The sequence below is a fragment of the Stegostoma tigrinum genome, chromosome 23, assembly GCF_030684315.1.
Source record: "Stegostoma tigrinum isolate sSteTig4 chromosome 23, sSteTig4.hap1, whole genome shotgun sequence".
NCBI lineage: Eukaryota > Metazoa > Chordata > Chondrichthyes > Orectolobiformes > Stegostomatidae > Stegostoma > Stegostoma tigrinum.
Window position 1 is genome coordinate 2,828,222 of NC_081376.1, and position 24,755 is coordinate 2,852,976.

General features: G+C 42.5%; 1 protein-coding gene across 1 annotated transcript; it reads left to right on the plus strand.

Annotated features, from left to right (window-relative positions):
- The first annotated feature begins 12,490 nt into the window (after window positions 1-12,490).
- On the plus strand, window positions 12,491-16,859 carry med9 (mediator complex subunit 9). Its single transcript, XM_048552805.2, has 2 exons — window positions 12,491-12,628; window positions 14,873-16,859. The coding sequence occupies exons 1-2, from the start codon at window positions 12,513-12,515 to the stop codon at window positions 15,087-15,089; spliced, it is 333 nt and encodes a 110-aa protein (XP_048408762.2). The 5' UTR covers window positions 12,491-12,512; the 3' UTR covers window positions 15,090-16,859.
- The last annotated feature ends 7,896 nt before the right edge of the window (window positions 16,860-24,755 follow it).

Genomic DNA, 24,755 nt, shown 5'->3' on the forward strand with positions numbered 1-24,755 from the left:
ATTTTAAGCATGAAAGACACTTTCACAGCTGTGGTTTGCAACTTCAGGTACTGCAGTTTCCCACTCCTAACTATCCTGAGCAATTGTATTAGTGATAATGGGAACTGCAGATGCTGGAGAATCCGAGATAATAAAATGTGAGGCTGGATGAACACAGCAGGCCAAGCAGCATCTCAGGAGCACAAGAGCTGACGTTTCGGGCCTAGACCCTTCATCAGAGAGGGGGATGGGGTGAGGGTTCTGGAATAAATAGGGAGAGAGGGGGAGGCGGACCGAAGATGGAGAGAAAAGAAGATCGGTGGAGAGGAGAGTATAGATGAGGAGGTAGGGAGGGGATAGGTCAGTCCAGGGAAGACGGACAGGTCAAGGAGGTGGGATGAGGTTAGTAGGTAGGAGATGGAGGTGCGGCTTGGAGTGGGAGGAAGAGATGGGTGAGAGGAAGAGCAGGTTAGGGAGGCAGAGATAGGTTGGACTGGTTTTGGGATGCAGTGGGTGGAGGGGAAGAGCTAGGCTGGTTGTGTGGTGCAGTGGGGGGAGGCGACGAACTGGGCTGGTTTTGGGATGAGGTGGGAGAAAGGGAGATTTTGAAGCTGGTGGAGTCCACATTGATACCATTGGGCTGCAGGGTTCCCAAGCGGAATATGAGTTGCTGTTCCTGCAACCTTCGGGTGGCATCATTGTGGCACTGCAGGAGGCCCATGATGGACATGTCATCTAAAGAATGGGAGGGGGAGTGGAAATGGTTTGCGAATGGGAGGTGCAGTTGTTTATTGCAAACCGAGCGGAGGTGTTCTGCAAAGCGGTCCCCAAGCCTCCGCTTGGTTTCCCCAATGTAGAGGAAGCCACACCGGGTACAATGGGTGCAGAATACCACATTGGCAGAAGTGCAGGTGAACCTCTGCTTAATATGGAAAGTCATCTTGGGGCCTGGGATAGGCGTGAGGGAGGAAGTGTGGGGGCAAGTGTAGCATTTCGTGCGGTTGCAGGGGAAGGTGCCGGGTGTGGTGGGGTTGGAGGGCAGTGTGGAGCGAACAAGGGAGTCACGGAGAGAGTGGTCTCTCCGGAAAGCAGACAAGGGTGGGGATGGAAAGATGTCTTGGGTGGTGGGGTCGGATTGTAGATGGCAGAAGTGTCGGAGGATGATGCGTTGTATCCGGAGGTTGGTGGGGTGGTGTGTGAGAATGAGGGGGATCCTCTTTGGGCGGTTGTGGCGGGGGCAGGGTGTGAGGGATGTGTTGCGGGAAATGCGGGAGACGCGGTCAAGGGCGTTCTCGACCACTGTGGGGGGAAAGTTGCGGTCCTTGAAGAACTTGGACATCTGGGATGTGCGGGAGTGGAATGCCTCATCGTGGGAGCAGATGCGGTGGAGGCGGAGGAATTGGGAATAGGGGATGGAATTTTTGCAGGAGGGTGGGTGGGAGGAGGTGTATTCTAGGTAGCTGTGGGAGCCCACCGACTCCCACAACTAACTAGAATACACCTCCTCCCAACCACCCTCCTGCAAAAATTCCATCCCCTATTCCCAATTCCTCCGCCTCCACCGCATCTGCTCCCACGATGAGGCATTCCACTCACGCACAGCCCAGATGTCCAAGTTCTTCAAGGACCGCAACTTTCCCCCCACAGTGGTCGAGAACGCCCTTGACCGCGTCTCCCGCATTTCCCGCAACACATCCCTCACACCCCGCCACGGCCACAACCGCCCAAAGAGGATCCCCCTCATTCTCACTCACCACCCCACCAACCTCTGGATACAACGCATCATCCTCCGACACTTCCGCCATCTACAATCCGACCCCACCACCCAAGACATCTTTCCATCCCCACCCTTGTCTGCTTTCCGGAGAGACCACTCTCTCTGTGACTCCCTTGTTCGCTCCACACTGCCCTCCAACCCCACCACACCCGGCACCTTCCCCTGCAGCCGCAGAAAATGCTACACTTGCCCCCACACCTCCTCCTTCACGCCTAACCCAGGCCCCAAGATGACTTTCCATAATAAGCAGAAGTTCACCTGCACATCTGCCAATGTGGTATACTGTATCCATTGTACCCGGTGTGGCTTCCTCTACGTTGGGGAAACCAAGCGGAGGCTTGGGGACTGCTTTGCAGAGCACCTCCGCTCGGTTCTCAATAAACAACTGCACCTCCCAGTCGCAAACCATTTCCACTCCCCCTCCCATTCTCTAGATGACATGTCCATCATGGGCCTCCTGCAGTGCCACAATGATGCCACCCGAAGGTTGCAGGAACAGCAACTCATATTCCGCTTGGGAACCCTGCAGCCCAATGGTATCAATATGGACTTCACCAGCTTCAAAATCTCCCTTTCCCCCACCGCATCCCAAAACCAGCCCAGTTCGTCCCTTCCCCCCACCGCGCCACACAACCAGCCTAGCTCTTCACCTCCACCCACTGCATCCCAAAACCAGTCCAACCTGTCTCTGCCTCCCTAACCTGTTCTTCCTCTCACCCATCCCTTCCTCCCACCCCAAGCCGCACCTCCATCTCCTACCTACTAACCTCATCCCACCTTCTTGACCTGTCCGTCTTCCCTGGACTGACGTATCCCCTCCCTACCTCCCCCCTATACTCTCCTCTCCACCGATCTTCTTTTCTCTCCATCTTCGGTCCGCCTCCCCCTCTCTCCCTATTTATTCCAGAACCCTCACCCCATCCCCCTCTCTGATGAACGTTCTAGGCCCGAAACGTCAGCTTTTGTGCTCCTGAGATGCTGCTTGGCCTGCTGTGTTCATCCAGCCTCACATTTTATTATCCTGAGCTATTGCTTGGGCATACTAATTCATTAATCATGACTTTTAATGTTCTACAATACTGATTACAAATGTTTCTATCGAAAGGCTCTGTTAGATTCCCTAGTCAACTGACATGTTGTTATCTGCAATCACAGATGCTAATTATATCAGCAGCACTATACTGAGAGAACATAATAGACAGCAGTCATCATTATTAATTTTTATGATTTTTATATTCCCATACTTATTGAGTCTGTATCCAACATCTCCATCAGCCACTCCCTTCCATATCTAGACATGCAAGTGTCACGTAAGTTCCTTAACAATGAATTGCCAAGCCTAGTTTGGAAATAAGACCTGACTGTTTCTTGAATACAAATTATAAAGTCCCAAATTCAAACACAAGCATCATACACACAAATAATCTATTTCACACATACAAAGATAAAAAGCACATGCTCTGAAAGGAAGAAAAACAGAAAGTAAACAATAATGATACACTAAACAAAAACTGCTTTAAAACTGCATGCAATACGCAGCACAAGGGGTTAATTCATTTTTAACTATTACACTGGTGTGCAAACATATGCAACTAAAGAAATTGTTGACCTTGCCTGTCTCTTTCTCTCTCACTTTAGAACAAAACAAAGCCTTTATTTCAAAACAGTATTACAGATTCAGTGGCAACCTTTCACAGTTAGCCTTCAGCCTGTGTTCTGAACCATTTGATACATGTTGTCTTTTCTGGACCTATAGCCCATGATACCCAGGTCTTCATTTCATCCCACGTAACTTTCCTCTAGTAGAGCTGAGCTTAGGTCCATCATCAACAACTTATTATCTTAGTCTTATCAAAACTGTGGGGCTCCATCTTTGACCATACAGCATCTGCCATTGTATCAATTGCCCTTTCAATAAGATTAGCTTATCCAGTTTCTCAGAAGTGATTACAGCTAAAAATTCTTTTACTACCATTACCAAACCATGTTGTCTGCCCTTTTCCAATTATGCCACCTCTCTCTATTTTGCTGTATCTTACCTTGAAAACTACAAATGCTTTTATCACATAATGAATGGTCTAGTACTCTTGAGTGTAAAACCCAGTAAATAGCCTTAATATCCTGTATGTCTCCAGCTCAGCTTTGCTACACCACTATTCAAATACCTGTTATCTGCCACACAGTTTTCCCCTTCCCCTGATACATCCATACAATATACCCTCAGGGAATCCCACACCTCAGCCCACCAACCTGCCTCCTCTATATGTCCGTGTCAAACCATTTCCATTGTACATTTATGATTTAGATTATGATGCAGGGGAACAGTTGTAATGCTTCACAAGTTGAGTCACAGACTCAGCTGTCGTCTAGGGATTCTCCATTCCTTCAGATTGCCTTCTTCCTTGACATTTGTGCCAACCCTATTTGCTTTGATCTTGCCCACGTTTTCACCCAGACCATTTATTTAATTGTTCATTCCCCCATTTTGCCCTGAGCCCCAGGTATACAGCATAGCCGTGCCAAAATTGCACTGCCCTCTCATGGAAGCCAGCTATTGTTAACCCTGCCTCCTGCACCCTTTTCCCTGCCCTGCTCTATTGTCTACCTCACCCTGATATTTTGTATTGCCTCCCTTCACATTTAATATTCCCTCTGCATCCCAGCATGAAACTTCCAATCCAATAGGGGAGCTCATAGCTTCCATACCACAGCAGTGGCCCCTGATAATCCCTTCTTCACCATCAGTGGTCAGACCCATGGCATGACCATAGCCCAGCCTTCTGACTGACTTGAACAGACAGCCCCAATCGATGAGTGTCTGGATCCCTGCATGATCTCTGTGCAACTCCCCGAATGAACTCAACTCCCCAAGACTGGTTGAACTGAACATATAGGACTGACTGTGGTCCACTCCCTGGACTTTAGTATTATGGACCCCTTAACATTGGACATCCCAAATGGTCAACCAACCATACTCATGTCCCAGCACTGATATCGGGTGCCACCCTTGCTTTATTATGCAGAAGTCTCCTGCCTGAAGTCTGTCTCCCTTGATCTGACTGAGGACTTTAGACATTTAGAAGTAGCCATTTGGCTGAAGCACATTGAGCATTTTTGTTGCATTTGCCGCTGAAACACGGTGCAAGTGTGAGTTTGACATAGCACTGTGCTATATTAACAAGTCCACCTCCTTCTCTGATCTCTGCTGCCAAACATGACAAACTGCCTAGGTTTGTGTCCACAGCAGGATGAAGACAGAAGTACTGTGAAACTTTAAGGTCTGGTTAAGTGGACTAAACTTAAAAGAGCAAGGAAAGTCAGAGATGCAGTGCGCATACAAGTAGGTGCAAAGTGAATGAATGCTAAAAGAGCAAGCAAGAAGCCATGAGATGCATGCTGTTCCAATCAGTGTCATGAGTGCCTGTCCCAGTGCAGAATTCATCCTGGCAACAGCATTCCAAATAAACATGCCAGAGTTCTCCAAAGTGCAGCACTGACGAGTCAATCTTCATTTCAAATGGGTTGAAGGTGTGCTATTAGGGTGTGGTAAGATGGTACATGCCTGATGCTAACCTTTGTGGATGGAGAAGTGCAATTTGCCCACTGCCCATGGAGACGCTGGTGCCAGGTATCCAAGATTAAGATCCAGCGGAGCTAGAAACACCAGGTTCCATGTCGTGAATTCTCAACATCCAGCTGCCAGTCCTGAGCATAGCAACCACTTGGTGCCCATTCATCTTAAGTGACTTTAGATCAGTAAATAATTTTTCCAACAGTTCTTTTAAAACAAACCACTGTTCCATGCTCAATTTGAACTTCAACCACTCTGCAGTTGAGATAAAAACTGTTCCTTGTAAGACTTATCCTGCTTCTGCTGTGCACATGTCCAGTGAACATGGTCACTTGAAAATGCAGACAGGTCCTTATTTGCTGTAATTGTGTCTCTGTAACATTAAATTACTTGCTGCTCCGCATAAAGGTGGTTGCCATAGTCCCACTGAACCATAGGTGTGCTGTCTTACTTGAGAGTGATGATTGATAGTGTTATAACCTGAAAGTCCCTACACCTCAGGTAAGGGGAGACATTGAGAAGGAGAGTCTTTCAGGTTAACCCAGTTGGTGCAAGAATTGCATCCACACTGTCAGCATCACAGACCAGCTATCCAACCATCAGAGCTAACTGATTCCCACTTTATATACATTGACATGGTTGTGTCTCTTTGTATAGCCCAACACTTAATTTCTCCTCTAGACCTGAGCAGTTCTGAATTCAGCTTGCATTTCTTTATCATAGAATCCCTACAGTGTGGGATTTCTCAGTTTCATTGCTTTGGGGGTCAAATGACTGTAAAGCTGATTACAAGTCACTCCAGAGGTCTCATATCTACCAGGTTTTACATGTTGGGCGGAAATCATTTCCTCACTTTGGCCAAAAGTACACTTCTCACTGTTGTGGCAGTGGCCATCAATTTCAGCAGTGACCCATAGCCAGAAACACTGCCCTCTGTTCAGGGCAGTCAGGTTTTCCATTACCTGGTGTTCTGCTTGATCAAGAACTGCACACAACATTTTGACACTTGACGTTGTCCAGAAGGAGGAGTTGCTTCACGTCTTTCCTCATGTCATGAACCAGCCGATTGATGCCTCCCTCAATCATCTGAAGCTATACTGAAGTCCTCTTTCAAGATGCTTTGCAACAGTGAATATACTAAGAATGTTCTGTAGCCAAATTTGCAGGCAATGCAAGAACAAAATAAGAAAATCTCTACAGTGTGGAAGCAGGCCACTTGGGCCATCAGGTCCGCACTAATCCTCTGAACAGCATCTCACCCAGACCTATGCTGTCCCCATAACCCTCCATATCCTATGGTTAATCCACCTCGCCTGCACATCTTTGGACTGGTGGAGGAAACCAGAGCACCCAAAAGAAAGCATGCTGACATGGGGAAAATGTGCAAACTCCACACAAACAGTCACCCAAAGGTGGACTCAAACCTGGGTCCCTGGCGCTGTGAGGCAGCAATGCTAACCACTGTGCCACCTCACTGAATGCTGACAAAGAAAGGAACTGCTTATTTTGTTGAAACCCAGGATTTAATCAGGAACCTTTCAACCTTCAGTCTAATGCTCTCCCAACTGAGCTATTTCAGTTTCCAAACTGAATTATTTTGGCTAATATCTTTTATTTTAACCCTCAAAATGCCTCAGCCAACTTGTCACTTCTACCCCAAGCTCTCAATCTGTGGGATACCTATATGGTCTTCAAAGCATCGATCTAGTTATATAATTGATTTCTGCACTTATATGCACCTAACAGGTTTTGTAGCAAAAATCAAAACTGAGATTGACATATTTGTTAGGTAAGGGTACTAAAGGTTGTGAACCAAGACATATTAAAATACATCTCATCCATGGTCTAAGCAAATATTGGCAAGAGATCAAGAGAATAAATCTCCTCCCTATTCCTATTACCTTAATACTGTGTCTCATTCCCAGTTTATCCATCAATATTTTCTGGAAGGAAGCTGTTAGATCCCATTAAGTGTTACTGTAAATGGTTTTGAGGTTTGCAAATTATTTTATGACACCATTAAAAAATGCCTTGTCTCCACACAAAACTGCCTGGTGTCATTAACATCGAGGTTTTATGGCTTAATTATCTAGGAACTTCCATGGTTTGAACTAGCTTTGTTTGCAGCCATTTGCAAGTATTCTTTCCACTATAGTGTCACATACAAAAGGGGAATGGAGTAGAATTTACGTTATAATTGTTTTCCCCTTCTTAACCTTGAGACAGTGAGATGTTGTTTGAATTACTCTCTTCCCTTTTTATTTTCATCTTCTATGGTGATAGACCAAGTGTTCTGTCCATAAAACCAAAGAACTGCGGAAGCTGTAAATCAGGAATAAAACAGAAGTTGTGGGAAAAGCTCAGCAAGTCTGGCAGCATCTGTGAAGAAATATCAGAGTTAACATTTTGGGTCTGGTGACCCTTCCTCAGATTCAAAACGTTAACTCTGATTTTTCTTCACAGATGCTGCCAGACCTGCTACGCTTTTCCAGCAACTTCTGTTCTTGTGCTCTCCAGAACCCTGGTTTTCAGATAGCAACTTTTGAAAGAAACCCACAGCAAAAGTAACAATCGATAAAATCAGTGGTAGGGCTATTAATAAAAACAGCATTTATGGCGTGAATTCAGAGTTAATATTTCATCCAGCGACCCTTCCTCTAAAACAGAGTTGCTGCCAGATGTGCTGAGTGTTTCCAGCAATTTCTGTTTTTGTTTCTGATTTCCAGCATCTGCAGCTCATCTAGTTTTTATTTAGTTAAACAGGTGTTGTTTTCCTTACAACAGAGAAGACCGACAGAGGATCTAACTGATGTGTATGAAGCTCTGAGGAGCATAAACAGCTAGATAGGGAGAAATGTTTCTGCTTAGTAAAGAAGTCAATAACCAGAGAGCACAGTTTTAGGGAGAAAGCAAAGTTAACATTTCGAGATCTGAGACCTTTCTTCAGAACTGTTCTCTCTTCAAATGCTGCCAAACCCGCTGAATTTCGGCAGAAATTTCTGTTTCCATTTCCAAGCCCTTTGTTGTGGCCTTAGCTAGAATGCAGAGGGTTCAAAATTCTGAAAATACAACATGAGATCAGCTTTGGCTATTTTGTAAGTCCAGCAATGTTGTCCATTTTTAAAATAACTAGAAGTTAAACATGGAAATGTAGAATACAGTTTTCCCTGAGATTTCTCTTCATTCCCTCCAGCCATGACAGAAAATGTCCATTTGAAGTGGGAAGTTTTCAAGCTAAAACTTTGGGTACACTGAGATAGTTTGTTGAGCAAACAACTGAATTATTCTGATACCTCTGGAAAATTTACTGGAAGAAGTTCTTACATGATTATTGTATGGGTGAAGCTGACAGGATTTAAAAGAAAGATAATGTACACATTTATCTCAAACCATACACATTGCTTGTAAGGTACAGATGGATGTTTGATGCATTTGATGTAGTGAGCATTTTAATTCTGTGCTGGTAGCAATTGATTTAAAGTGAGATTTTTTTAAAAATGAATTGTTCAATCATCTTTTCCTGTGCAACATGTGAGAAACAAAAAGATGGACTTCTTGCTAGATTTTATTGAATTGATTTACAGCAGTCACATGTACCTAAGTACAGTGAAAAACTTTGTTTTGTGAGTAGTACAGGCAATTCATAGCAAACAAGGACATACAGATCATAGGTTGCTTAGATGGAGCAAGGCATACAGGTTACAACTGCTCAAGAAGTGCACTGGCAAGATCAACATTATTTGAAGTTAGAGAGTCAGTTCATCGGTGTAATAACACAGGGAAGAAGATGTTCCTGAACCTGATGGTGTGTGTGTGTTCAAGCTTCTGTATCTTCTGCCTGACGAAAGAGGTTATTGGAGAACTTCACTGGGGTGGGATGTGGCTTTGATGATTTTGGCAGTCTTTTCACAGCAACAAGAAGTGGAGACGGGTAGAACAGTTGCTGTATCAGGCTGTTGTGCACCTGGATAGGATGCTTTACATCTGTAGATGCTGGTGAGAGACCTTATAAACACGCTAAATATTCTAAGCCACCTGAGGAAGAAAGGATGTTGTTTTGCCTTCTTGACTGTCATATCTGTGGGAAGTCCAGGACAGGTTGTCGGTTATCCTCACTGCTAGGAACTTGATGGTCTTGACCCTCTCCACATCAGCTCCATTAATGTAGATGGGGCGTATCTTGAAGTCCTGAAGTCAAAAATCCATGAATCTTGGTAAAATCCTTATAAAATCCTAGACCATAAGACTGTAAGAAATAGTAACAGGAGTAGACCATTCAGTCCCTCAATAACTCCACCATTCAATAGAATCATGGCTGATCTGACACCCCTCACATCTATTTTCCTGCCTTTCCTCATAACTCTCGATTCCCCGACTGACCAAGAATCTATTATGTCAGTCTTGAATACATACAAGTACTCTGTCCCACAGATCTCTTGCAGCAAGGAATTTCAAAGACTGTCAATCCTCTGAGAGAAGAAATTGCTTCTCACCTTGGTCTTAACTGGCACCCCTTTATTCTGAGGCCATGGCCTCCTGACTCTCCCACGACAGGAAGCATTCTCTCAGTATTCACCCTGTCAAACCCCTTAAGAATCCAATATGTTTCAATGAGATCACCTCTCATTCTTGTAACTTTCAAATAGTAGAAACCCAAGTTGTTTAACTTTTGCTCATAAGATAATCCCTCCATACCAGGGATCATGCTAATGAACATGTTCTGAGCTGCCTCCAATGACATGATATCTTTCCTTAAATAAGGGGACCAAAACTGCTCTCAGTACTCCAGATGTAGGCTCACCAGCACAGACTCTTATACTGAAATCCTGAAGCTGAAAAAATACATGGATGGCATGTTTAGAGAGGTGGTCAAAATTCAGCTGAAGTGCCTACATGAAAGGAAGGAATAAGTGACCACTTGAGCAGTCAAGGAGAAACATACAGGTAGTGCAGGAGTCCCCTGTGTGGTCACACTTTCAAATCAGTTTCCCATTCTAGAAGCTGAGGATGGTGCTGATACCTCAGGGAGTGCAGTTAGAGCCAGTTTTCTGGCACCACAAGGGGTAACTGTACAGGAGGGAAGGAAGAAGAAAGCAATAGCAATAGTGATGGAAATTCATTAGCTGGGAGAACAGGCAGGTGTTTCTGAGGTTGGAGATGTGACCCTGGGATGGTGTGTTGCCAAGGTCAGGGATGTCACTGCTCAGCTGCAGGCCATCCTGAAGGGGGAAGTGTGATAAGATAGAGGTTGTGGCACACATTAGCACCAATGATACAGGCAGAATGAGGAACAAGGTCTTGTATCAAGAGTTCAGGGAGTTAGGCAGTAAACTAAGCAGCAGGACCTCAAAGATAGTAATCTCAGGATTAAGCCCAGTGTCATGTATGAGTGAGTACAGAAATACAAGAATAGAACAGATGAATGTGTGGCTTAAGAGTTTGTGCAGCAGGAAGAGTTTTAGATTTCTGGATCTCAGTAACCATTTCCAAAGAAAGTGAAAGCTTTACAAGTGGGACGGTCTGTACCTGGACCAGAATGGGGCTTACTTACTTGTGGGATGGTTTGATATTACTTTGGGAGGAGTTCAAACTCGTTCAGCAGGGGCAGGTGACACAGCATACCTGAGGGAAGGAACTAAGGCAGAAGGGGTTCAGCCATGTGGTGTTTCTAGGGAGTAAGGCAAGGTTGGATGGCCTCTACTTTAAAGCCAGCTGTATTTGAAGTAAGACAGGTGTGTTATGGTGTTGATTAACATGTGGAATAAACATTCCAGTGTCTAGGATCTTCAGGCAGTTCAGAGAAGGGTGTAAAAGTGGAGGTGGTACTGCACTATTAGGTTGTGAGTCAGTTTCTGCAGTAAGGAGGAATGATAATTTGGAAAGATCATTAAATTAGACATTGTGAGTAGAACTAAGGACTAAAATGAGGATATCCTGGATATCCATGAAGGGAAAGCAGAGTAACATTTCAAGTTCAGTGACCCTTTTTCAGGAAGACTGCTTGCTGGATTCAAAACATTAGCTCTGCTTTTTCTCCACAGATGCTGCCAACCTGCTGAGATTTTCCAGCAATTTCTGTTTCTGCTTCAGATTTCCAGCATCTGAAGTTTTTTTTACCTTATTTTAATAAGTCGTGTCGAAGCCAACAAGTATGACAGTGCAACACTTTCTTAGTACTGCAAATAAGGGTCAATAATATGATTTGTTCTGGAGTATGGCTGAACCTACAAACGTTAATCTAGGAGCAAAAGAAAATAATTAGAGACAAACTATAATGAAGAACGTGGTACAACATGATGACTCGGTGGTTAGCTCTGCTGCCTCACATCTCCAGGGACCCAGGTTTGATTCCAGCCTCAGATGACTGTTTTTGTGGAGTTTGCACATTCTCCCCGAGTCTGTGTGGGTTTTCCCTGGGTGCTCCAGTTTCCTCCCACAGTCCAAAGATGTGCAGGCTAGGTGGAGTGGCCATGCTAAATTTCTCCGTAGTGTACAGGGATGTGTAGATTAGATGGATTAGCCATGTGAAGTGCAGGATTACGGGGGTAGGGTAGGATGCTGTTTGAGGGTGTTTGAGTGCTGACTTGAGAGACCAAATGGTCTCTTTACACAGCTAGGGATGTATGATTCTAAGAATACAATCTGATCTGATTCTTTTGGGAAAAAGGTGCTTTTCACAACTCAACCTAACATATTGCACAAATTAAACCAAAACTTCACTGAATTAAAAGATTCTAACTCTCAAACCTCCAGAATTTAGAGTTTGTGGACTTTCACTTCAACTGCTTATTAATCTTGCTTCCAGTCTGAAAAAGCACACTCCATATTCCCTGTCACTCATCCAAAGTTGCATCCACAGCATCACTATCACTTGTTAAGTATGGGAAAACTTGGCTTAGGATTCTACTTATTGCCACTTGATCATATACCTTTCAGTATTCCATGTACCCTACATCAAACATATTGCCCTTATCAAACCTATCTATTACTCCATCAGCTTGGCCTGCTGTGTTCATCCAACTACAAACTTTATCTCTACACTTTTGTTATTTCCGTTGAAAGTTCTCTGCTCCTGTGCCAGACCCAGACAACAAAGAGTTAACGCCTGAAGCAGTGCTCACCTCCGGAAGTGACGCTGCATGACGCTTCGTGAATACGGTCGATTCCGCTCAGAGTAGGCCGGATATGATGTCGAGTGACGTGGTAGCGGCCATGGCGGCGGGTTCTGGCTCGGGGGTGAAGGGTCTGATCAAACAGGAGGACTGCTCCTTCCTGCCCATCGTCCACGACATCATCAAGTGGTAACGAGTGCACCGGGGTCAGATTTAGTGATGGCTGAGTGTCCGGGGGTGGGGAAAGAAGAGGGAATGGGTTTGGATGAGGGAGCGAGGAGGATAGGGCTGTTGTGGGTGGGGGCGGTAGTGGGGGTATGAGGTGGAGGAGGAATAATGGAATGGTGTTGAGGGTTGGCGGCTGTGCTGAAGGCAAAGCTGGCTTCCCATATTTGTACCTCAGTTGATGTCACCTAAAACAGAGGCTTGGCCATTACCAAATCACTGTCTGTCTGTGTTGCTGAGGACAAACTCGCTTCCTTCATTCCAGCAAGAAGTTGAATCTCTGACCACCTTCAGTTTGAAGGCTCGAGCCACAGCACGTGGATTCTTGCTCAGTGTGACATCCGTAGTATTTGCACTAACTCTTTGCATGTTGTTTACTATTATTATAGTAAAGTATAGAAACTGTTTACAAACCTTCTTGTTATCTTGTACTGGACAGTTGCAGTAGTTCATGTATAGGTCTGAAAACTCTTTTGAAGCAAAATGTGATATTAAAGGAAAGTAACCGTGTAGCAGCAGAGCCACTTGTTTAGTAACTGGACTCCAAGGTTAATATTCTGGGGGTCTGGGCTCAAATATTCCACTGGCAAGGGATGAAGTTTGAATTCAGTTTTTTTTTAAAATAGCTAGCCTAATAGCAACCATGTAAGTGCTGACAATTATCAATTAAAAAAACACCATTTGGTTCACTATCACTTAGAGAATAAAATATGTCATTCTTGCCTTGAAGATGTAACAAACAATGTGAACAATAGGATCCTGCAGATGTAGTATATCTGGACTTTGAGAAAGCATTTTGTAAACTGTTACATGAAAGGCTACTGTACAAGCTAAGAACACATGGGCTTAAGAGTAATTTATTAGCTTGAATAGGGAATTGACCAACTGACAGAGTTAGGATAAATTTGTGGTTGGCAGTATGTAATTAGTGGGGTTCAGTCCTCTAGACCCAACTATTTACAACCTAGAATTGTGACTCGGATATGGGGTTAGAGAGTGCTACAGCCAAGCTTGCCGATGACATTAAAATAGGTGTGAGATTAAGTTCCAATGAAAAAATAAGGAACTTACAAATGGATATGAATAAGTTAGATGAAGGGGCCAAAAATTGACACATGATGTTTAACATGGATAGGTGTGAGGTTATCCATTTTGGCCAAAGGATTGGAAGGCAACTCATGATCTAAATGGAAAGAAACTCCAGAGTACTTCAATACAAAGGGATCTGGCTGTCCACATATGAGTTGCAGAAAACTAGTATGTGGCTACGGCAGGGACTGAGCAAGGCAGATGAAATTTTGGCATTTATTGTGAAAACATTAGAGGATAAAAATAGGTTGCTGCAACTGTACAAGCATTAGTGAGACCACACCTGGAGTACTGCATACAATTTTGGTCCCCTTACTTGACGAAGGATGTAGCTGTATTAGAGGTAGTTCAAAGGAGGTTCAATAGATTGATTCCAGAATTGAGAGTTTTGTCTTTTGAAGAGAGACTGAACAATTTAGGCCTATATTCGCTTTGTTTAAAAGAATGTGAAGTGATGTGATTGGGGAATGTAAGATGCTAAAGGGCATTAACAAGTTACACGTAGAAAAACATGTTGCCTCATGTAGGGTAATCTACAATGAGAGGTCACAGTTTTAGGATAAGGGGTAGCAAATTTAAAACAGATGCAGAGAAATTCTTCTCTCAAAGGGCCGTGATTCTATGGATTTCACTTCCCCCAGACTGTGGTGGATGCTGGCATATTAAATATATTTAAGGAGGAGGCAGGCAGAGTTTTAGTTAGGAATGTGTTGAGAGTTATGGAGAGCGGGCAGGAAAGTGAAATTGAGGTCAAGAGGTGATCAGCCATGATCATACCAGATGATGGAGCAGACTGAAGGGGCTTAATTGTCTATTCCTCTTAGAATACATGTTAATATGTTCTTGCTTGTCCTGGCCTACAAGGACTCCAGAATCAGAGCAATATGGATGACTTTTAACTGCCCCCCCCAAAATGGATTGACTCAGATGAAGGGGCACTTAAGAAAGGGCACTAAATTCTAGCTGTATCCAGTTAACAAATGAGTTATGAACAATGTTATCAATACAGCGATTTTGTAGCCCTAGTAATTTTGTCTGTGACTGCTATTGTAAATGTTTTGTAAAAATATTACCATTGTGTGTAATGATTTGTTTGTTGATTTTTATCACTGAGGGCAGCATGGACAAAGACAGCCAAGATGTACACCAAGAACTCAATAAACTGAAAACGAAGCTGCAAGAGACTCGGGAAATAATTTTGGCAATGCCTGGAATTGACCTCAGTCCTGAGCAGCAGCATCTTCAGCTTCAGAATTTGCGAGACCAGGTTCGCACAAAGAATGAACTTTTGCAGAAGTACAAGAGTCTGTGCATGTTTGACATCCCCAAAACATAGGAAATAGCCAGCCGCCAGCAACAAGGAATATTTCCACTGTTGGTTTTTTTTTGCTGCTCAGTTCATGACTACAAAAGTGTAGACAAGACTGTATGCTTAATAATGGTTTATTGAGTATACCTTTTTTAAAATTATAAGCCTGTTGTTTAATTTAGTACAAGGCCCATTTATCAGAATGTTTGTCTGTAGTTTTTCTAGTCACCAGATCATCCGATTATACACAAATGCATTTGTTCAGTAAATACTTACTACTGGTAAGGCTTCAAAGAGTTATCAGAGATAATGGGAACTGCAGATGCTGGAGATTCCAAGATAATAAAATGTGAGGCTGGACGAACACAGCAGGCCAAGCAGCATCTCAGGAGCACAAAAGCTGACGTTTCGGGCCTAGACCCTTCATCAGAGTTATGTTTGAATTGAAAAATGTATTGATTTGTAATGTACATGCAGTGATATTGTTTTGGCAATAAACTAATAGCCATTTAGTTAGCTGGTGTATGAATTCAAATTAAGTATATTATTTTGAAGCCAAGAACTGGAATATAGAAGGCCATTAGTCCATTTGGTGTCACCACACTCCCATTTTTGATAGGTTCAAAGTTGTATAAACATGTGTCTTGAGAAACACTAAAAGAAAAACTGTCTTATGCTTCCAAAACTGGATGTTACGAAAGTGGTTTTATCACTTAAAATTGATAAACAAGTAACTAATTCAAGAACAGCTTATTGGTGTTGAAGTTTGACTCCGAGCTGTGTACTCGGAGTATATGCTAAATGTTGTTTAAAGCATAGTAAAGTGTGGGTGTAATGTATATTTTCTATTAATGATTAAAATAGGCTTCCAGTCCCATTCATGGTTTTCAGTAAAGCTTATTTTGATAGTGTTTGCATGTCTGAAGCTGTAGCTATTACCTATTTGCTGTTAGGTTTCACTTAAGACATCTCTCTTCTGAGTAGTGTGATACAGTTTCTCTCCATTACAAATAGAATATAGTACAAACATATTAACCATAAGAGAACCCTCTAATTTTGTATAAAGGGAGAACATTAGGCCCTCTCGTATTTTAGTACTTCATACTATGTTAATTGTACCTGTCTTTTCCCCTTCGTATACCCAGACTATTGGAAATGTGTAAATTTAGAACACTTTTTAAAGCCTTGAGAGACTTGTGAAAAAACTAAATTGTATTTTGAATTTATAAATCTACATTTTTCAATACATAATTTGAGTAGTGATGTTTTAGATATTAACCTTATTTCAGTGATAATACTTTTTGTCTTGTCAGAAAGCTCAAGTCTTACTCCAAGTATTTAGTCTTATGCAGTTACTATTGCCGTTTTGGGGGAACACTCATTGTGGAAATTTTTTTGGATGAGGTTATTAAGCATCCATGCTTTTGCTTCCAAACATTTCTCAAAATAGTGGGGTTTTCAATTGTCAATCTATGTTCCCAGACAATAGACAGTAACCTTATAATAACCACTAACAATAATTAACACACTTAACAGCAACACATGGTAAATCCTTGAATGAAGAGGTGATTAATACCGGTTTCAATCTCAGTGCTAGGGTTCATCAGACCTATCTCGCTGAGCACTGTTGTTTTGCTACTGTTTCAACATTGCAATATTCCTGGATGACTGTGATCTTTTATCCTGTGTTTTCAACTCCCCAGTGTAGTTTCTGTCCTGAATGAGCTATGTATCAGTGATTAGGTTAAAGGTGTTCATATTTCATAAGCATAAATTTCCAATAAACTGTTAATCTCATCGCTCGAGACTATATGCCTTTGACAGATGTGTTTGTTTCTCTGATTAATCTATTGCTGTCCTGCCACCTTATGTAAAAATAACCTATTATTAAAAAAATATAATGCATCTTCTCTGTTAAGTTGAGAAGCAAATAATCCACATGATGCTGCATTGTCCAAATGCTGCCTAATGCCTATAAACGTGAATTGTTCTATTTCAGGTCAGTTACAAAATCTGTTTAAATCGTAAGGATAATTGATTGCGAGTGTAAAGACAATTAGTATAGAGAAATGAGTGACATTACCACTCAATTTACTTTTGCTAACAGGATCATAAACCGAATCTTCTTTGGCATTGTTCACAGAAGGTCTAGATCAATATCATGATCAATAATAATCCATCCAGTAGTATTACTAAAAGCAGATAATTTTTTTCTTTGTTCTAACTGTTACTTCCAGAATGTCAGCTTGTGATAATTATTGCTGCTTTTCTTTGCATTGCAACAGTGGTCATGCTTCAAAAGTGCTTCATTAGCTTCAGTATTTTTGAGATATTCCGAGGTTGAGAGTCATGTTGTCTAACTTCCAAACTTGTACTCTGTAAGTGCATTTTGTAAATAAATGCCTGGTAAGCTCCTCATAATCACCAACCTACCTGTAATAAATATGTCTATCAATGACCGCATTGGTCGCTGTGGCAGAGGAGATTTGCTAGATCCACTTTGGAGAGCTTAAGCTATTCTGGCTGGGGAGTGACACCTTTAAACAATAGTGAGACAAAAGTTGGAGGCTAGTACAAAAGCTCTTTAAAGATCAGCAAAGCTAACTATGTGTGGAGCTGCAGGAGATGGGTAAGATCTTAAACAAATGTTTCTCCACAGTATCTACCGTGGAGAAAGACAGCAAAGCTAGGAGATGTAAGTAGTGGTGTGTTGAAAAAAAGTCCGTATTATAGAAGAGGTGCTTGTGATTCTAAACTGCAAAATGTTGTATAAAACCCCAGAATCTTATCACCTGTATGCCAGGACAGTGGAGTTTAACAAAAATGTGAGGTGGTGCATTTTGGTAAGACAAACCAGGGCAGAACATACATAGTTAATGCTCGGGCCCTGGGCTGTGTTGTCAAAGAGGGAGAGCCGGGGTGCAGGTACATAGTTTCCTGAAGGTGGTCTTGCAGGTAGACAAGGTGGTGAAGGAGTTTAGCATGCACACTTCAGTTAGAGCATAGAGTACAGGAGTTGGGACATCATGTTATGGCAGTACAGTTAATTGGTATGGCCACATTTGGAGTACTGCATACAATTCTGGTCAATCTGCTATAGAAAGGATGTTATTAAACTGGAAAAGTGCAAAAAAGGTTTACAAGGATGTTGCTGAGACTGGAAGGTTTGAATTATAAGAGGGGCTGGAACTTGACATCCTGGAGCATAGGAGGTGACAGCCTAGAGTTATAAAATCATGAGGGGCATACACCAGGTAGGTAGCCAAGATTTTTTTTCCCCAGCGTAGGAGAGTCCAAAAGTAGACGGCATTGGATTAAGGTTAGAGGAGAAAGATTTAAAAGGAGCCTGAGGGACAACTTTTTCCATGCAGAGGATGGTGCATACGTGGAATGAGCTACCAGAGGAAGTAAACAAGGCAGGTACAATTACAGCATTCAAAAAGCATTTGGACAGGTACATGAATAAGGAAGGTTTACAGGGATATGAGCCAAATGTGGGCAAATGGGATGAGTTTACTGTAGAAAACCTGGTCAGCGTGGACAAATTGGGCTGAAGCAGCACTTCAGTACTCACGGAGTCGTAGAGGTATACGGCACGGTGTAGTCTCTGTAAATGCAGACGTGCCTTTAAATTAAGGGTACCCTTCCTCGGGTTGTGGTGCACAACCACTATCTTTTGAATCAGCCCATCTAGGGGAGGCATTAGCTTTGTGGTATTTTCACTATTTATTCAGAGACAATGATAATATTCTGAGGTCCAGGCTGAAATCCCATAGTGGAATTTGAGATCAGAGATAACAGGAACTGCAGATGCTGGAGAATCCAAGATAACAAAGTGTGAAGCTCGATGAACACAGCAGGCCAAGCAGCATCTCAGGAGCGCGATAGCTGACATTTTGGGTCTAGACCCTTCATAGAGGGCATCTGAAGGGCCTAGACCCGAAACGTCAGCTTTTGTGCTCCTGAGATGCTGCTTGGCCTGTTGTGTTCATCCAGCTTCACACTTTGAATTCAAATTTCACCATGATAACAAACTTGAATTTTTCCAGATCCCTTTTGAGGCGAATGTCTGAGGTACATTACTAGTGACTCTGGTAATAGTGGAATGCAAACCAACAACTCAATAGACCCTGGTGTTTAAAAGTCACTTCTTCCAACTACACGGCCACACTGCCATAAAGCATTAGCACAAACTGCAGTTGGTGGGATTTGAACGCACATCTCCAAAGAGACTGGAACCTGAGTCCAGCAGTTTATGCAGCTGAACCACACTACCCAGGCAAAACTGACTGAGTCAGGTAGTTGTCAAACAGGCAATCTTCTGATCCAAAGTCAGATGTGTTATCTATTGTGATGTTGGCCCCAGGCACTGGAATTTGTTTTCAACTAAAATCTGGATCAAGAGTCCAACACTGGCCATGAGAAGGCTGCTGATGCTCAAAAAAAAATCTATCTGGTTCACTAATCTCCTTACAGAAGGAAAACTGTTGTCCTTACCTAGTCTGGCCTTTATATGTCTGCAAACCTACTGCAACATGGATAACTTTAGACTGACAACTGAATGACTTGCTCAGTCACTTCAGAAGGATCACTCGGTAGATAGCTTAAAATTTCTGGCATCTACCTGACAGTGTGAAAAATGGCCTAGGTATGTCCTGTATACAAATCCAACCCTGCCAATTACTGTCCATCAGTCTACTCTGATCAGTGGTAAAGTGATAGAAGAGGTCATCAACAGCGCTACCATAGAGTCATTGAGTCCTACAGCTCAAGAGCATTTGCTTAGTAATAACCTTCACACTAACACTACCTGCCATTGGCCTGACTCCCATCCCATCACATCTGACCCGTCCTTCACTGCCCTGACTAGCTCAGATCCAATGTTCCCATCCCACCTATTGGACCTGACTCCCCACTCAACCCCCAATCTATTAAGCTCTCATCACTTACCAGACAATTCAACAAGTTTTTGGAGTGCTGCTGGACACAACTCACAGGACAGAGTGAGTGACCACTGCAAACATTTTCATTGTTGCGGGATTCACACATTCCAGGTCAAATTCTTTACAATTGGCCCTTGTTCAAGAAGCTCCACAGCAGCCAAGACATCTAATATTAATTGGACAATCTTGAACCTAATCAGGTTTGGAAGTAAAATTCCTGACCCTGACCACATTACGTGGCTCATATATTTCACTTGAATCGTTTCCACACTTCCTAGTATTGCAGCACTTTCCAAGTTAATTACTGAATGTTTGAATAGCCAATAGTGTGTCAGAATTATTGTGAAATGGAAAAAGCATAAAAATATATGTGCAAATTTTAAACATTGGATTTTGGGTTTGAGTGGGTAAAAGACATTAAGGTGTTCAATCAGCTATGATCAGATTGAATAGGCTCAATAAGCTGAATAGCCTACTCCTGTTCCTAATGCACACCCTTAAAGGATTTTTTTTAAATCAATTTTTATGGGAGTTGATATCTAGGTCAAATCTTTTGCTCACCCCTAATTTCCCTTGCTACTAATTGGTTTGTTAAACTATTTCAGAGGGCATTTAAGAGCAAACTGCATTGGGAGGGTTTGGAATCATATTAGGCCAGAACAGGCGAGGATGACAGGCTTCCTCCCCCAAAGAAGATGAGTGGACCAAATGGGTTGTTATGACAACTCATGATTGTTTTGAAATCATCATTACTGGGAGAAATTTTCAGTTCAAGAATTTATATATTGAATTTAAATTCAACTAATTACCTAGACAAGATTTAAGCCTCTATCCTCACAAAATTAGCCTGGCGGTCTAAACTACTACACCAGTGGCTCAGTGGTTTGCGCTGTTGCCTCACAGCCCAGAGACCCAGGTCTGATTCCAGATTCACGTGACTGGAGTTTGCATGTTCTCCCCATGTCTGCATGGGCTTCCACCGAGTGCTCCAGTTTCCTCCCACAGTCCAAAGATGTGCAGGTTAGGTGGATTGGCCATGCTAAATTACCGCATGGTGTACCCCAGGGACGTGCAGGCTAGGTGGGTGACCCATGGGCTATGTAGGGTTACAGGGATAGGGTAGGGGGTTGGGTCTGGGTGAAATGCTTTTCAGAGGGTTGATGTATGGCTGATTGACTAAATGGCATCTTTCCACACTATAAGGATTCTATGACTAAACCACCATGTCACAAGTACTTCACTGGCTGCAATTTGTTTCAATGAAAGGTTACAATCTGAAGTACTAACTCTAATTATCTCTCCACAGATCCTGCTAGACCTTCTAATTTCAGCGTTTGGCTTTAATATATGATATAATTGGTTCTTTGAAGTTCTGATATGAACCATATTAAGTAGATGAATAGATGAAAGATATTGTTAAACTTGAAAGAGTGCAGAAAAGATTTACAAGGATGTTGCCAGGGTTGGAGGGCTTGAGCTATAAGGAAGGGCTGAATAGGCTGGAGCATCGGAGACCAAGGGATGAGCATATTGAGGTTTATAAAATCATGAGGGGCATTGATAGGATAAATAGCCAAGATCTTTCTGCTAGGATGTGGGGAGTCCACAACTAAAAGGCATAGGTTTGAAGTGAGAGGGGAAAGAATTAAAAGGAACCTAAGGAGCAAGTTTTTCATGCGGAGGGTGGTGTGTGTGTATGGAATGAGCTGCCAGAGGAAGTGGTGGACGCTGATACAATAGCAATGTTTAAAAGATATCTGGATGGGTACATGAACAGGAAGGGGTTACAGTGATATGAGTCAAATGCTGGTGAATGGGACTAGATTAATTTAGGATATCTGGTCAGCACGGACAATTTGGACCCAAGGGCCTGTTTCCGTGCTGCATGCCTCGATGGCTCAATGACTGCGATTGTAATGCTGTGTATATATCATCAGGGAGAGGAAAATTTGAACCAGTTACCACAGAGCAGCAAATAAAATGTATTTGTATTCTAACAACTCAACTGGTTTGCTGATGTCCTTCTGGGAAGGAAACCTGATCTGTTTACCTGGTCTGGCCCATATTGTTCCAACATGGTTGATTTTAACTGTCTCGTGATGTAGCCTCAAACTTTACCTCATTGGTATTAAACAGCTACCAGCATCTTGATGTAAAGGACCAGCACCAGCTCAGGATAACTGGGAAAAGAAATAAGAAAAGAACTCAGAGATAATGGGAACTGCAGATGCTGGACAATCTGAGATAGCAAAGTGTGGAGCTGGATGAACACAGCAGGCCAAGCAGCATCTCAGGAGCACAAAAGCTGATTTTTCTGATGAAGGGTCTAGGCCTGACGCGTCAGCTTTTGTGCTCCTAAGATGCTGCTTGGCCTGCTGTGTTCATCCAGCTCCACACTTTGTTATCTAAAAAAAAGCAGTCAGCCTTGGTGGTGCCCACCACCACAGAATTATTGTTCTTTTAGTATTGGTGAAGAGGTGAGAAAAGAAAGGTTCAATAAAACTGTAAAGAGTAATTAAGGACCAACACTGGTGATGTGTGGAGGTTTTGCTGGGAAAACATTGACCATTATCAGTACCCAACTCCCAATGTGTGCTGAACGTCAAAATGGACAAGTGGCTCTCATGTTTCCAGTCACTTTGGTCAAGTGTTTGGAGGAACCTTACAACAAAATTAGACACACATGATTAGAATAAAAATAGTTTATATTAATGCAGCTGTTTGTATTTTACTGCACAGAGGTAGGCAGCTTATAACAGGACAAGTGCAGGAGGTGGCCATTGTCTGTTTCCTCAGTATGCCACAAGGTCAGAGTAGTGCAATGAAAACATATAACAGATTAGTATCGGTGGCATATGGAAAACAAATCAGCATCAATAGCTAAACACACCCTTGCACCCATTCTTACTAAACTAAAGGTACCATAAGATAGAGGTGATAGATTTTGCGCCCCCCCCCCCACCACCGACAACCCCGACACACCACCACCACCTTAGATCATCCTGAAGGCACTTAGAAATTTCAGCACACAGCACTGTGCAGTGCCATGACCATTAGATGTTTGGTGGGTCTAGAGTTTTGGAAATCTTTAGCATTGTAACTAACCTGTTTAACACACTTGTGTGAAATGAGTGTCCCTGGATATCAGTTTATCCTATTGCTGCTACTCAGTACCTGATGGTAGGTTAGCTCATAGATAGTAGGAACCTCAGGTGCTGGAGAATCTGAGGTAACAAGGTGTAGATCTGGATGAACACAGCAGGCCGAGCAGCATCAGAGGAGCAAGAAAGCTAACGTTTCGGGCCTAGACTCTTCTTTAGAAAATAGGTTATGGTAGGATAGCTCATTTGGTTGGATTCTGCATGATCCCAAAAAGTATAGGTTCAGTTCCTGTACTGCCACAAAGTCCTATCATCTTAACCTTGCCTGAGGCAAGGTTAACGACCTTGCCTAACGACCATCAGGTTAAACCATCGATAGTCTTCTCTGTCCCGAATGAGAGAGTGGGATTATGGTAATTTAACCAATACTGTATACCTCAGTGAAACCATAGAGTTTTAGAAAAGAGGCTTATTCTACTAATACCTATTATCATATGAATTAAGAACAAAAGAAGGTCGTATAGCCACTTGAGCCTGTTCCACCATTCAATAAGATCATGGCTGATCTGACTGTAACCTCAAATTCACATTCCTGCCTCCCCCTGATAATCCTACATCCACTTGTTGAAAGGAATCTAAACACCTTGAAAATATTCAAGGACTGTTGTCCCACCATCAAAGGACTGAAGACAACTTGTGCCTCATCTCTGCTTGAAATGGGTGACAACTGAATTTTATACAATGATCATTCTGGTTCTAGATTTTGCAATAAGTGGGAACATCCACTCATTCTACGCAATAGAATTAAATTTCTCTCTGATCATTATGCCTATTATCCCCTTTCATTTTTAATTTATTTTTATTGTGTTTTCGATGTATGTATTCCCAGCAAAACTAGGCATTGTCTTCTTAATATGATCTGTCAACCACATCTTAGCATAATTAATTATTGCATTATACTGATTGCATAGGAATCTTGGCACGTGCATCAATGATTTAGCGTCAAATCTGTATTTTAGGGATTAAATATTGTTTTCCTGTGAAATAATTGGTGCATATACTGTAGTCTATTTCAACACAAAGGCAAGGAATGACAAGGTGAAAGCTGTGAGAAAATTACTCCCAAATTGCTTGAAATAAATCAATTTATAAGACCTGACTCACCAGTTATTGCAGGGGTTGTTCAGAATAACAAGTGGCACAAATAAGAGTTCTCATGGATATTTTGTCAGAGTGGGCTGCTGGTTTGAGATGACACATCTATGAGCAAAGTGCTTACTTATCCCAAGTTCATAATGTTCTTGACAAGGGCATTACATTTCTGCAACCCAGGCTCATTCTTTGTGTCCTTGTGTAATTATTAAATGAATGAACTCAACTGTTCCTGATAGAGATTATTAGTTTTCCTCATATTTTGATTTAGTTTTCACAAAGTGGTCCTAAAATATCAATTCCAGACCAAATTACATCAAACAGACTGATGTTTAACTGTATGGGTGTGAAGTTTTTAACAGTAACTTGTTACAGCATTTCTACGGAATGTACAACAGCCTTTGATGAGAACGTCAAGTGTTATTTTACAACCGAGCATCTCAAACGTGCTACTTTCGCGAATATACTTTAAAACCCTTTGATACAACCGTGCATTC

Coding starts and splice junctions, on each gene's coding strand:
- med9 (XM_048552805.2), top strand. CDS start 12,513: ATGATGTCGAGTGACGTGGTAGCGGCCATGGCGGCGGGTTCTGGCTCG. Junction 12,629..14,872: donor GTCCACGACATCATCAAGTG/GTAACGAGTGCA, acceptor CACTGAGGGCAG/CATGGACAAAGACAGCCAAG.